At 42.3% G+C, this 15,275-nt stretch overlaps 1 protein-coding gene across 6 annotated transcripts in view; it reads left to right on the top strand.

Annotated features, from left to right (window-relative positions):
- LOC134345552 (5'-3' DNA helicase ZGRF1-like) overlaps positions 1-15,275 on the top strand; it is a 126,206-nt gene that overhangs the window by 76,283 nt on the left and 34,648 nt on the right. For 5 of the 6 annotated variants that reach the window (XM_063046380.1, XM_063046383.1, XM_063046384.1 and 2 more), the window contains 2 exons: positions 4,651-4,810; positions 10,574-10,651. In XM_063046380.1, the coding sequence (XP_062902450.1) occupies positions 4,651-4,810; positions 10,574-10,651 (238 nt within the window). The remainder of the gene's footprint in view (positions 1-4,650; positions 4,811-10,573; positions 10,652-15,275) is intronic. The other variant, XM_063046385.1, reaches the window with a different exon arrangement.

Here is a 15,275-nt window from a genome sequence, read left to right as displayed (position 1 = left end):
GGTGACTCCGGGCCTGGCCCCTCCTTCGTCTCACCAGCTTGGATACCTGCGCGTTATGCTGCTCCTGCTCCCTCCAAACACTTCACCCTCGCTTGGTGGATCTTCAAGCCGCGATCGTTCTTGCAGATTTTGCCACATGCTTCCTTATCGTCGTTTGTTCATTGCCTGGGTCTGATGTTGTTGTGTCCATCCGACTGGGGTGCTCATCCTCCCCCCCCCTCTCGGGCACCCCTGGGAGTATCTTTCCCTTAGATTCATTGTAGCTTTTGTGGGGGTCCTCCTCTCAGAGGACACAGATTGGGTTGCCAGCCCGTTCTGCCCCGGTTGCCGTCTCTCCAGGCTGTCACTGACTCTCCAGTCGTCACCACTCTTTTCGCGGTTGTCACCCAGTCTTTCCTGGTTGTCACTGATGAACTCAGGGTGTAAGCTGTGTACATACATCTATTGATGCTTCTGGACACATCTTCAGTGATGTTCCTGGAATCATCGGGTGTTTCGGGTCTTTCAACATCATACAACCTCCTCCAGGTGATCCAGCCAGGGCTGATCAGACCCCAGCTTGTGTCCAGATGGCTAGCTACTTATGACTCCATGGCTCCCCTCTTTTGAGCCACAGCCATCTTGAGGCCCTCTCTGCCGCATCGGTGGTACTGCGGATGGCTCTCCTCTTCCTTTCTCCCTCGATGCCCAAAATGCTGATAATAAGCTGCAATTTCCTATCAGATCTGAAATGTGCCAAGGAAGATCTGGCTCTAATTATTCATACTTTCTCAATGAAGCACAGTACATTTTTTTTCAGGTATGCATCTATTAACAAAAAGTAGTAAAGGATGAATAGAAAGGAATTTACTATTGTTATGAAAGAAAATATATAGTGTAGAAACTCAAGTGACATTTTCAGGAATAATCTGCAGTCAAAGTGAGTTTACTTTATGTCGCGGATTAATTTCAAGTTGTTATATGCAAGGTAGACTGTCTGATCTGAGTACTTAGAGGGCAGTAATGGAGGGCCTCTTGCACTCAGCGGGGACATAATGGAGGGCTCTTGCACCAAATCTATATGGGTAGAACTCAAAAATAAGAAAGGCAGTATCACTGATGGGATTATACTACAGAGCTTCCCCCCCCCCCCCCAAGTTGCCATCAGGACTTTGAGGAATTGATGTGCCAGTCAGATTACGAAAAGTGCAAAAACAACAAGGTTGTTGTAGCAACACACAAAATGCTGGAGGAACTCAGCAGGCCAGGGAACATCTATGGAAAAGAGTAAACAGTTGACTTTTCAGGCCAAGACCTGTAGTCAGGGATTTCAGCTTCACTAATTTAGCCTGGGACCTCCTTAGTGCAAAAGGTTTAGATGAGACAGAGATTGTTACATGGATTCAAGAGGGTTTCTTGGAACAATGTATAAATAGTCCAGCAAAAGGAAGGCCTATAATTGACTGGTGTTGGGTAATAAGCCTGGCCAGGTGAAAGACCTTTTAGTGGGAAAGCAGTTGGGAAAGAATGATCAGAACTCCTTAAATTCTAAGATAGCTATAGATTATTATGAACCTTGCAGGAGAATATTAAATTTGGAGCAGGGCAATTTGCGAAAGGGAGAGTTCCTCCTATACACAATATAGCCCATATATCAACCTGTATCTTCCCGTTTCTTCACCCACTCCATCTGCCTATCACCATCCCCAAACCTTGCTAATCTCATCTGTCTACCCTCCTCATCATCATCATCATCATCAGGTGCCATGCCCAGTTTGAGCTTTGACTGCCACGGCCCACACACTCCTGTTTCAGGTCAAGTGGATCACTTCATTGGTATTCATTTCCAATTCTCTGGCTGCTGTCTCCATCATCATTTGCCTTTGTCTTCCTCTTGCTTTCTTCCCTTCAATCTTTCTCATAATTACCGTGCATTCTAACTCCTCTTTCCTAATCATATGTCCAATGAAGTTACGTTGCCTTTTCCTGATCTCTTACATTATTTCTCTTTTTGTGTTTGCTCTGTTCATGACATCCTCGTTAGATATTCATTTCGTCCGTGATATTCTTTGCATCCTCCTCAAAAACCACATCTCTGCTGCTACAATTCATTTCCTCATGTTACTAGATATTGTCCAACATTCTGAGCTATATAACATAACTGGATAAACGTAACATTTCAGTACTCTGAGGTGGGTTGTCATGCCTAGCTTAGTATTGGTCAGTATACCTTTCATTCTTGTAAAGGTGTCTTTTGCCATCCCTATTCTGCTTTTGATGTCTAAGTCGCACCTGCCATCTGATGTCACCCAGCTTCCTAAGTAGCAAAAGTTCTTCAATTGTTTTATATCTTCCCCATTTATTCTCAGCCTGCAGATAGGACTCTCCTTCTTTTTGGATATCACCATACATTCTGTCTTTTTGCAATTGATAGACCCATTTTTGCACTGTCTACCCTACCTACCTTATTTGATCTCATCCTATTAGATTTCATCATCTGCAACCCTTTGTTGCCTTCTCATAAGCAGCGTAGAGTCTTAAACAGGAACCATCTGTTACAATAGCAGATTATAATGTGAAAGAATATGGGAAATATAACTTGACATTAAATTAAGTACCAAAAGTGAAATAAAGAAAGAAAAAGTTAAAAAAAAACTCTAACATCAATTAAAAGTTGACCCCTTGAGATTCCATGTTTAAATTTAGTATTTGATGCCAGATATATGGTGTAGTTATAGTTAAGACCTATTATACCATAGATATTTTTACCAAGAATTATTTTTTTTTTGTGAACCTATGACTGGTTGAAATTGTAAAATGGGTAGCCAGAGTATGAGCTGTTGTTGTCATATAATCTGCAGAAGATCAGGGCACCTCAGACAGCAGTTTCCAGATCCTGTTTTCATTAGCCTGTCTGTTCTCGCCTAAAGGTGTTGCTCACTTTGTGCATAAGTAATGCTGAGCATGAGACTATTTTTAAGGTACATTCTGGCCTTTGTTGATTTTTCTCTGCAAAAGCAGCATTGCCCTCGTGGTCATTCTTATTTATACTTCTTCAACTATATTCACTTTTATTTTTATGCCTGGCTTTATGTCCTGGTATTAGAATAAGAAGTGTTTCCATATTGCTAAAGGAAACCTTTTACACAATGTTCTGATTTGTATGTATTTTTTGGGAGGGGGGGAACTACCATAAATTTCATTTTGTGTTGGAATTCTGGCATTCTTAAAATAAACAGAAACATGTAGATGCTGGAAATCCAAGCAACACACACAAAATGCTGGAGGAACTCAGTAGGCCAGGCAGCATCTATGGAAAAGAATATACAATCAATGATTCAGGCCGAAACCCTTTGACAGGACTGGAGAAAAAATGCTGGGGAGTAGATTTAAAAGGTGGGGGGAGGGTAGAGAGAAACACAAGGAGATAGGTGAAACCTGAAGGGAGAGGGATGAAGTAAAGAGCTGGGAAGTTGATTGGTGAAAGAGACAGAAGGCCATGCAAGAAAGAAAAATGGAGAGGAGCACCAGAGGGAGGCAATGGATGGGCAAGAAGATGAGATGAGAGAGGGAAAAGGGGATGGGAAATGGTGAAGGAGGAGGGAGGTGGGGGGCATTACCGGAAGTTCAGGAAATCGATATTCATGCTATCAGGTTGGAGGCTACCCAGACGGAACATAAGGTGTTGTTCCTCATTGTGGCAGTAGAGAAGGTCATGGATAGACATATTGGAATGGAAATGAGAAACCAAATTAAAATGGATGACCACTGGGAGATCCTACTTTTTCTGGCAGACCGAGTGTAGGTGCTCGGGGAAGTGATCTCCCAATCTACGTTGGGTCTCACTGATATACAAGAGGCCACACCGGGAGCACTGGACACAGTATATGACCCCAGCAGGCTCACAGGTGAAGTGTCGCCTCATCTTGAAGGACTGTTTAGGGCCCTGAATAGTAGTGAGGGAGGAGGTATGGCAGGTGTAGCACTTGTTCCGCTTGCGGGGATGTGTCAGGAGGGAAATCAGTGGGGAGGGACGAATGAATAAGGGAGTTGCGTAGGGAGAAATCCCTGCAGAAAGCAGAAAGTGGGTGGTGGGAGGAAGGGAATGATGTGCTTGGTGGTTGAATCCCATTGGAGATGTCGGAAGTTTTGGAGATTGATGTGCTGGACGCGGAGGCTGGTGGGGTGATAGGTGAGGACAAGTGAAATGCTATCCCTGGTAGGGTGGCTGGAGGATGGGGTAAGAGCAAACGTGTGTGAAGTGAAAGAGATGCGGTTGAGGGCAGCGTTGATGGTGGAGGAAGGGAAGCCTCTTTCTTTGAAAAAGGGGTTCCTCTTTTTGAAAAAGGAACCCTCTGGTGCTCCTCTCCACTTTTCTTTCTTCCATGGCTTTCTGTCTCTTTCATCAATGAATTTCCCAGCTCTACTTCATCCCTCTCCCTTCAGGTTTCACCTATCACTTATATTTATCTCTTCCTCGTCCCGCCTTTTAAATCTACTCCTCAGCTTTTTTCCTCCGGTCCTGCCAAAGGGTCTCTGCCCGAAACATCAAGCTGTATACTCTTTTCTATAGATGCTGCCTGGCCTGCTGAGTTCCTCCAGCATTTTGTGTGTGTTTCTTAAACTAAACTGTTTGTTTCTTGAGTAGATCATTATGATCTTTTTCATTAGGTGTCTACGGAGCTGGGAAGAGCTACCTGCTAGCTGTTATGATTTTGTTCCTTGTACGTCTTTTTGAAGAAAGTGAAGCAACTGAAGGCCCCAAACAAGTTCAATGGAAACTTCTCATCTCTGCCTCTACCAATGTTGCTGTGGACAGAGTACTACTTGGGTGAGACAAAGATCAGAACAATGAAACGAATGTGGTTGGTTTTGACAAGAATTCAGTTGGACTTTTCATAACCACTGCATTAAAACATAGAGACAGGCACATATGCACACACCGAAGTGAAACAGTGAAAATTTTTCTTCAGTCTCTAATCTGTGCAGGTTACCAATCTTGGACAATGTAGCAGTAGAAATAGTGTTGAATTTGGGAAAGTGGTTATCTTGCCATCTGTTTGATTGTAGTTGAACAGTTTCTCCTGCTGAAGAGATAATGTAGTAATTTGTGTGGGAATTTAATTTTCACCTAGACTTGATATTGTTACGTACCCCGTAACTGGGTTGCCAAACCAGCAGAAATGGACCACTGGTTGGAGTCTGGATTACTAGGAACTAATAAAGTTTTATTAAAGAAATAAGTAACACAGTACTCTAATCGTAAGGATATAAATGCAACAGGTTAGCAATGATAATACACACATGTACACAGAACTAGGGTAATAGGAATCAACCAAGCTCTATCGCAGTCTAGGGGTAAAATGATCAGTCTTAAGTGATGCAGAGTTCAGTTCAGTTTAGTGCAGTTCGCAGTAATCGCTGTTGTGCCGTTGGAGGGAGGGGGGGTGCAATTTGATTCAGGCAGACCTTTGATGTCTTCGCAGTTGGTTTTCGGGCGGACCCTTTTATGTCTTCTATCCCGCTGTGGTCACCGACTGTGACCCCCTCCATTCTGGATATGACCATTCTTCCACGGTGAACCCGGCACCCAGGCAAGGGCGGACACACACCCCAGGTTCCCACCGATCGTACCTTTACACCCTGTGAGTCTATGGTCGGTTCCCGCGAACCGGACCTCCAAACTCCCACCAACTTGTGGGGGCACACCGCTCTTCCAGGGTCTCGTTATCTCGTGATCTCGTGGTGTGTCCCGTGCCTTAGCAAACCTGTTCTTTTTATCCCCCTGCTGGGGTATCGCCTGTCCATCAAACTTAAAACAGCTCAGGTTCAAAGCAACCGGTCTGTCAATATTCTGAATTGTGTTTCTTTTCCATTAATCCCTCTCTCCTCTCTTATTAGCATTTTGAATGTTCCTCCATTGTCTCTCTTATCTCTCCAATTAGCATCAATCGTCCGATAGCTTGGTTTGGCGTCACAATATCAAATTAGCAGTTTTGAGAATGTGTATGTCCAGCTCTGAGTGTTCTCTGCCATTCTCTAGTGAAGCAAAGCTCCAAGAGGTCATTTCTATTTGTGTGTGGAAGAATAGGATTTTACAGAAGTCTTAAGATTAGTAAAATGTCATTCTGCATCTGCCACACTACACTCTTTAGACTTTTGCAAATGAAACAACTCTATAGCACACTAAATACCTATAGAACCCTTCCAATAACCAGAAGAAACCAGTTGAGAGCAAACCTGTGAGTTGTCGATCACCTTTTAAATTAACAATGATGTAAGTGTCCCTCCAGATTCTGAATACATGTCCAGCTGCGTATGTTTAATCAAGGTGATGGCTCGACTATCAGCCTTTAAAATGGGAGTGCTGATGTAAGATCAATGTCACAATTGATTGACTCATACTGTTATAGTACTTTTTCATTGAGCGTATCAAGGATCTTCACCAGTGTGAAATCCTATAGAGAGATATGAATAATTTTGGAGTATTAAAGGATCTTGTAGTACCTAAAATAATTCTTTTATTGACAGAGAATACAGAAGGAATTTTATTATTGATGAGCACTTGTGTTGGTGCAATTAACAGGTTAGGATTGTGGAAATGTTAACATTCAGCTCCAAATGGCAAATTTTAAGTTCACCTTGCTCCAGTTTGGGTGGATGTGTATGTAACTGCCCTCCTTGAAAGACAAGTATTTGAACTGCAGTAATAACCCATGTTTTAGTCAAATTTAGAGATAGATGCCCAGGTTTTATGCGAAGAATTTTTTCATTCACTATTATGCGATTAAACTCTGAGTCATTAATATTTAATGTTGACACCACCTCTGGGAATTCTGCACCTCTACCAAGGTCAAACTACCACTAAACCTCCAGTGTATTTTATTTTCTGAGCCAACTGCAGCCTGATTTACATTACAAATGTTCTCACTCGCTATAAAAACCAGTTCGATCTCAAAAATCAGCTGAATGGCTCAACAAATGTAGGTTAGATCCAAATGCATGATATTTGATTAAGTGAAAACACTGCCACAAATTTCTCTGCAATTTCAACCCTGGTTTGTGATTTCAGAAAATTATGTATGCCTATTTATAAACTGCATCTCAATTTGGATGGTTTCTGACTTTTATCATTGCTGCTTCTCAAAACGATTTCGTAGGAAATGCATGCACCTCAGTGACCTAGACAGATAGGAAGTAAGAGTGTTTCCTGACCATTACCAGACATCCCACCCTGCAAAAACTCATGTCAGGGAGGTAGCACCATCAATTTGCGGGTGACTCCCGGGATAGGTGGGTTGTCTGCAATACAGTAGCTCCTTAGCAGCTGGCCAGCTAGTTTAAATAACGTTAGCTATGCTAATGAACGAATGACACCTTTTACAGTCTTAACCCACCATGGGCAATAGAAAAGTCACTGTTGCAAACAGTGCAGCGAGCAACACTGTCATTATTTTTGACCCCTATTAGGCAGGAGTACACTTTAGTGTAGTCTGGGGTGACGTACGTTTTATATATTTTTTGGAACACTCTGCCATGCCTCTCTCCCTCCTTCCCTCTCTCTCTCTCGTCGTCGCTCGCGCGCTCTCTCTTGCTTTTCTCTCGCTCGCTCTCAAAAAAATTGATTTCCGTGATATTGTATATAATTTGCGGGCATCAGGGAGCCACTATTGATATGCAGGAGACTCCCGGAAGTTCCAGGAGAGGTGAGATGTCTGCTATTACTATCATTGCTTTTGCAGCATTGTATATTAGAATCAGAATCAGGTTTATTATCACCAGCATGTAAGGTGGAATTTATTATCTTAGCAGCAACAGTTCAATGTAATACATAATATAGAAGAAGATAAATAAATGAATGAATGAATGAGTACTGTTGGAATCCTGAAGAATGTTATGCCCCTTTGGAGACTCCCTCTGCCACAAAATTGTTTTTGTCATTACCTTAGACAGTTTATGGCTTTATTCAGAATCAGAATCACTTTATTGCCAGTTTGTGAAACATATCGGAATTCATTATGGTTTGACAATATGGAAACAGACAACACAATAGCAACCAACTATTTACAAGAGAATAGTGCAAACAGCCATGAGCAATCAACAATTAGCAGAATGATAATATGTACAAATCAAATCTAAATAAATGTTGAACATATGAACAGACTCAGTAATCATCCAGATAACAAAGAGAGCAGGAAAGACCATTTAACAGATGTTGTGCAGGGACCGTCAGGGTATTACACCTGAGTGAATTTTATTGAGAAGCTGGATAACTACAGGAAACTAGCTTCGGAGATGATGTGTAGTGCTGGTAGTGATGAACTTGTAGCGTCTCCCTGATGACGATTTGGTGAATAGGTGACTGCTAGGGTGGGTGGAATCAGCAGTAATTTTTTTCAGCTTCTTCTTCGCTCTGGCGATGAAAAGTTGTTTTAATGTTGGTAGCTGACAGCCAATGATCTTCTCTGCTGAGTGGACCACTCACTGCAACTTGGACTTGGGTTTCCTGCCACTTCTTCCCTCTCTAATGGTAATAGAGGTGGTCACAACACTCCTAATCATGGCTGAGTGAAAATTCATCAGGAATTAAAAATTCATCAAAAATTCATCTCTGCTTGGATTGTCCCTGTGGTGAGTATAACGTACTTGTTATAATGTACTTTCAATACATTTGTATGTGAATGACTTGACCACAGACACAACCTGACCATTGATTTCCGGGGGAGAGGGTGGTGCAGATAAAGGGTTGTCTGCAGAAGTCAATCCTCATTTCCTCTGCCTTCCTAGCATAAGCTCCAGGTTGTTAGGAGCACACCATGCTGCAAAATGGTCTACCTTTCTTTGATAACAAGTTACATCATTATTAGAGATGAAAGCAACTACAATCTGCAGATTTTAGTATTTTAATAGATTTGTCTATGGTGGTGCAGTCATTTGTATAAAGTGAAAACAGGAAGGGTGACAGAACAAGGCTGTGGGGAGAGCTTGTGCTTATAGACATTGGATTAGACAAATAGGAGCCCAGCCATACATTCTGCTTCCTTCCTGTCAGGAAGTTCATAATCCACTGACAGACACTGTAGGGTACAGCTAGCTCGGTTCGCTTGCTGTGGAGCAACTCTAGAGCAATAGTGTTGAAAGTGGAGCTAAAATCCACAAACAAGTTCCTCACGTAAGGTGTTGAGGGAGTCCAAATGTTGAAGAATGTAATGAAGGTGTAAGTTAATTACATTATTAAATGAATGATTTGCTCTATAAGCGAACTAGTGGGTCAAAAAGAGTATCAGTCATGAATTTATGGTAGGCCAGCATCAGATATTCAAAGGTTTTCGTAACTACTAAAGTCAGAGCAATTGGCCTATAATTATCAAGTCCAGTGATCTGGTTTTTCTTGGGAATTGGAATGGTTCTAGTAACTTTAATGCAGTTTGGAATCCTGCATAATTGCAGGGAGATGTCAAATATCATAGTGAAAACAGCTACTAACTAATCCGCGCAGTGTTTTAGAGTACCAGGTGAGACACCACCAGGGCCAGCAGCTTTCCTAATATTCTGTTTTCCCAAATAGTACAGAGTGGGATGGAGGGAGGGGGCAAAAGGGGGATGAGGCTGAAGAAAAATCTTTTTTTTTAAAGCATGTCTTGCATGTAAAATTTATAAGTTGAAGGAATTCAGCTCATCTATGGATGGAAATGGAAATCAACGTTTTGGATTGAGATCCTTTCTCAGGACTGAAAACCAACTGGGAGGTAGTCAATAGTGAAAGCGTAGAAGACAATGGAGCAAGAGCTGGCAGGTGATGGGTGGATCTAGGTGATGGCGGTGATAAACAGGTTGAGTGAAGAGAGTTGAGAATGGTGTAAGGAGCTGGGAGAAGATAGGAGGAAATGACAAAGGGCTAAATAAGATGGAATCTGATAGAAGAGGACAGTGGACTTGGAATAAAGGGAAGGAGGAGGGGAGGGTAACCAGTAGAAGGATTGTGTGGGTCATAGATATGTGGAGAGGGTGATGGATGGATGCAGGGAAAAGAGATTTGGAGAATGGCGATATAAGAGTTTAAAAAGGAGGGACAGAGGGGAGTAAAATCTGAGAAACTAATATTCATCAGGTTAGAGACTACCAAGGAGGAATATGAGATGCTGTTCCTCTAATCTGTACAGATTAGAGGAGGCCATAAACAGACATGTCAATGTGGGGATGAGAAGTGGGATTGAAATGGTTGGTCACCAGGAGATCCTGCCTGCTATGGCAGATGGAGCGAAGATGCTCGACAAAGTGATTTCCCCAAATCGGCATCATTTTTTTGCTGAGGTAAAGGAGGCCACAATGAGGTGTAATAAGCAACACTGATCAATTCAAATGTAAACAACTACCTTACCTGGAAGGATCTGACTTACCAGGTGGATTTTTTGCAGCTTGTAATGCTTGCCTTGTTTATATGGGATTTTTGGAAGTAACTTACATAGATTCGATTTTGCAGTTCTGTGAATCATGGTACATGATCTTTTTTGACAAAACTGTAGAGAAATTAAGTTATTATTCATGATTTCTGTTGCAAAATAAATTGGCATAATTTGTTTGCATTAATTAGGCTTCTCGAACTTGGATTTGATAAATTTATCAGAGTTGGGAGCATTCGGAAGATTGCTAAATCCATCTTGCCGTATGGGTAAGCACAATTCTTGTTCTCTATTATTGTCAATAAAAGTATGGTACAGTGAAATCCTTATGTCTTTGGACTGGAATAAACTACAATGGCCACAGATTAATACTAACATTGTCGGCTGGTAGTATTATGCTCCTGGTAATGCTCTAAATGAGTGTCCTGATGGATAAATATACTGCATGTTAAATTTCTTCCAGCTATTGTACATGATATTGGTCAGGTATTTCCTGCAATTGTTAATTATGATATTTCTTCAAAACTGTTGTACCAATTCCACTTATGCATTTGCATATAGTTCTTGTGAACTATGTGGAATTGCTGGATGTTTCATCTGTGAGCTTTTCCCTTCATCTATGTGCTGGCTAATATTAAGTTCTACTTGCTCATCTACATCATATTATTTTTCTGTCCTCATTGCCTAAAAGGTTACATAGAAACATAGAAAATAGGTGCAGGAGTAGGCCATTCGGCCCTTCGAGCCTGCACCGCCATTTATTATGATCATGGCTGATCATCCAACTCAGAACCCCGCCCCAGCCTTCCCTCCATACCCCCTGACCCCCGTAGCCACAAGGGCCATATCTAACTCCCTCTTAAATATAGCCAATGAACTGGCCTCAACTGTTTCCTGTGGCAGAGAATTCCACAGATTCACCACTCTCTGTGTGAAGAAGTTTTTCCTAATCTTGGTCCTAAAAGGATTCCCCTCTATCCTCAAACTGTGGCCCCTCGTTCTGGATTTCCCCAACATCGGGAACAATCTTCCTGCATCTAGCCTGTCCAATCCCTTTAGGATCTTATACATTTCAATCAGATCCCCCCTCAATCTTCTAAATTCCAACGAGTACAAGCCCAGTTCATCCAGTCTTTCTTCATATGAAAGTCCTGCCATCCCAGGAATCAATCTGGTGAACCTTCTTTGTACTCCCTCTAAGGCAAGGATGTCTTTCCTCAGATTAGGGGACCAAAACTGCACACAATACTCCAGGTGTGGTCTCACCAAGGGCTTGTACAACTGCAGTAGTACCTCCCTGCTCCTGTACTCGAATCCTCTCGCTATAAATGCCAGCATACCATTCGCCTTTTTCACCGCCTGCTGTACCTGCATGCCCACTTTCAATGACTGGTGTATAATGACACCCAGGTCTCGTTGCACCTCCCCTTTTCCTAATCGGCCAGCATTCAGATAATAATCTGTTTTCCTATTTTTGCCACCAAAGTGGATAACTTCACATTTATCCACATTAAACTGCATCTGCCATGAATTTGCCCACTCACCCAACCTATCCAAGTCACCCTGCATCCTCTTAGCATCCTCCTCACAGCTAACACTGCCACCCAGCTTCGTGTCATCCGCAAACTTGAAGATGCTGCATTTAATTCCCTCATCCAAGTCATTAATATATATTGTAAACAACTGGGTCCCAGCTCTGAGCCTTGCGGTACCTCACTAGTCACCGCCTGCCATTCTGAAAAGGTCCCGTTTATTCTCACTCTTTGCTTCCTGTCTGCTAACCAATTCTCCACCCACACCAATACCTTACCCCCAATACCGTGTGCTTTAAGTTTGCACACTAATCTCCTGTGTGGGACCTTGTCAAAAGCCTTTTGAAAACCCAAATATACCACATCCACTGGTTCTCCCCTATCCACTCTACTAGTTACATCATAATTGGCCAATGTTCTAACCATGCTAGTAATTCCCATGCAATATCATGGGCTCTTAACTTGGGAAGCAGCCTCAAGTGTGGCACCGTGTCAAAGGCCTTCTGTAACATCCACTGCATCCCCTTTATCTACCCTACTTGTAATCTCCTCAAAGAACTCCAACAGGTTTGTCAGGCAGGATTTTCTCCGGAGGAAACCATGCTGACTTTGTACCACCTTGTCCTGTGTCAAGAAGTACTCCATAACCTCACCCTTAACAAACTACTCTAACGTCTTCCCAACCACATAGGTCAGGGTAACTGGTCTATAATTTCCTTTCTGCTGCCCTCCTCCTTTCTTAAAGAGTGGAGTGAAGTCCTCCGAAACCACACCAGAGTCCAATGATTTTTGAAAGATCATTCCTAACGTCTCCACAATCTCTACCACTACCCCTTTCAGAACCCTAGGGTGCAGTTCATCTGGTCCGGGTGACTTACGCACTTTAGGCCTTTCAGTTTTTTGAGCACTTTCTCCCTTGTAATAGTAACTACACTCACTTCTCTTCCCTCACACTCTACAACATCTGACACACTGCTAGTGCCTTCCATAGTGAAGACTGATGCAAAGTATTTATTTAGTTCATCTGCCATCTTCTTGGCCCCTGTTATTATTTCTCTGGCCTCATTTTCTAGCAGTCCTATGTCCACTTTCATCTTATTTTCTATATACTTGAAAAAGCTTTTTCTATCCACTTTGATATTGTTTGCTAGCTTGCTTTCATATTTCATCTTTTCCCTTCGAATGACTCTTTTACTTGCTTTCTGTAGGCTTTTAAAAGCTTTCCATTCCTTCATCTTCCTGCTAACTTTTGCTTTGTTGTATGCCCTCTCTTTACCTTTTCATTAGCTTTGACATCCCTCTGAGCTACAGTTGTACTATTTTGCCATTTGAGTATCTGTTTTTGGAATGCACCTACCATGCACCTTCCTCATTTTTCCAGAAACTCAAACCATTGCTACTCTGCTGTCATCCCTGCCAGCATCTCCTTCAGTTAGTCCTGACGAAGGGTCTCGGCCTGAAACGTCGACTGCGCCTCTTCCTATAGATGCTGCTTGGCCTGCTGCGTTCACCAGCAACTTTGATGTGTGTTGCTTGAATTTCCAGCATCTGCAGAATTCCTGTTGTTAGCATCTCCTTCCAATTTACTTTGGCCAACTCCTCTCTCATATCACTGTAATTTCCTTTACTCTACTGAAATACTGCTATGTCAGACTTTATCAAATTTCAAGTTGATCTCAATTACATTGTGATCACTGTCTCCTAAGAGTTCCATTACCTTAACCTCCCTAATCACCTTCGGTTCATTACATAACACCCAATCTAATATAGCTGATCCCTTAGAAGGCTAAACTACAAAACAGCTCTAAAAAGCCATCTTGTATGCATTCAACAAACCCACCCTTGAGATCCATTATCAACTTAACTTTCCCAATCTAACTGCATGTTAAAATCTCCCATGACTATTATAACATTGACCTCTGGACACACCTTTTCTATTTCCCATTTCAATCTGTAGTCCGCATCCCAGCTATTGTTTGGAGGCCATCAGGTTCCTTTCACCGTTGAAGTTTCTTCACTCAACCAACAAGGATTCGAAATCTTTTGATCCCATGTCACATCTTTCTAATGATTTGATGCCATTCTTTACCACCAGAACCTCACCATCCCCTCTGTCTACCTTCCTATCCCTACAATACAACATGTAACCTTGGACATTCAGCTCCCAACTTCAACCATCCTTCAGCCACAATTCAGTAATGGCCACAACATCATACCCAATAATCTGTAAAAGTGCAACAAGATCATTCACCTTATTTCTTATACTCCATGCATCGAGATATAACACTTTTGAGTACTCTATTTGCTACCTTTTTTGATTCTGCATCCCTAATGTTCTGACATTCATCCTACTGGCTGCAATTTTGTCCTAACATCTACCGGCCCTTTCTGACAGTCTGACTGCACGCTATCTTTGCTTTTTTTACCATTCATTCCATCCTGAGTCCCTTCACTCCAGTTTCTATCCCCCTGCCATATTAGTTTAAACCCTCCCCAACAGCTCTAACAAAACTACCTGTGAGAATATTGCCCACCCCCCTTGGGTTCAGGTGCAACCTGTCCCTTTTGTACAGGTCATACTTCCCCCAGAGATCCCAATGATCCAAAAACCTGAAGCCATTCCCCCCACACCAGCTTCTCAACCACCCACTTATACTTTATTGTCGCCACACAATTAATACTAGAACGTACAATCATCACAGCAATATTTGATTCTGCGCTTCCCACTCCCTGGTTTACAAATATTAAATTAAAAATAGTAAAAATTAGTAAATATTAAAAATTTAAATTATAAATCATAAATAGGAAATAGAAAAATGGAAAGTAAGGTAGTGCAAAAAAAAAAGAGGCAGGTCCGGATATTTGGAGGGTACGGCCCAGATCCGGGTCAGGATCCGTTCAGCAGTCTTATCACAGTTGGAAAGAAGCTGTTCCCAAATCTGGCCGTACGAATCTTCAAGCTCCTGAGCCTTCTCCCGAAGGGAAGAGGGACGAAAATGTGTTGGCTGGGTGGGTCGTGTCCTTGATTATCCTGGCAGCACTGCTCCGACAGCGTGCAGTGTAAAGTGAGTCCAAAGACAGAAGAATGGTTTGTGTGATTTGCTGCGCCATGTTCAAGATCTTCTGCAGCTTCTTTCGGTCTTGGACAGGACAACTTCCATACCAAGTTGTGATGCACCCGAAAAGAATGCTTTCTACAGTGCATCTATAAAAATTAGTGAGTGTTTTAGGGGACAGGCCAAATTTCTTCAGTTTTCTCAGGAAGCAAAGGCGCTGGTGGGCCTTCTTGGCAGTGAACTCTGCCTGGTTGGACCAAGTCAGGTCATTTGTGATATTGACCGCGAGGAACTTAAAGCTTTTG

This window comes from Mobula hypostoma, chromosome 4, assembly GCF_963921235.1.
Source record: "Mobula hypostoma chromosome 4, sMobHyp1.1, whole genome shotgun sequence".
In the NCBI taxonomy this organism is placed as follows: domain Eukaryota; kingdom Metazoa; phylum Chordata; class Chondrichthyes; order Myliobatiformes; family Myliobatidae; genus Mobula; species Mobula hypostoma.
This window is presented reverse-complemented; position numbering and strand designations above follow the sequence as displayed.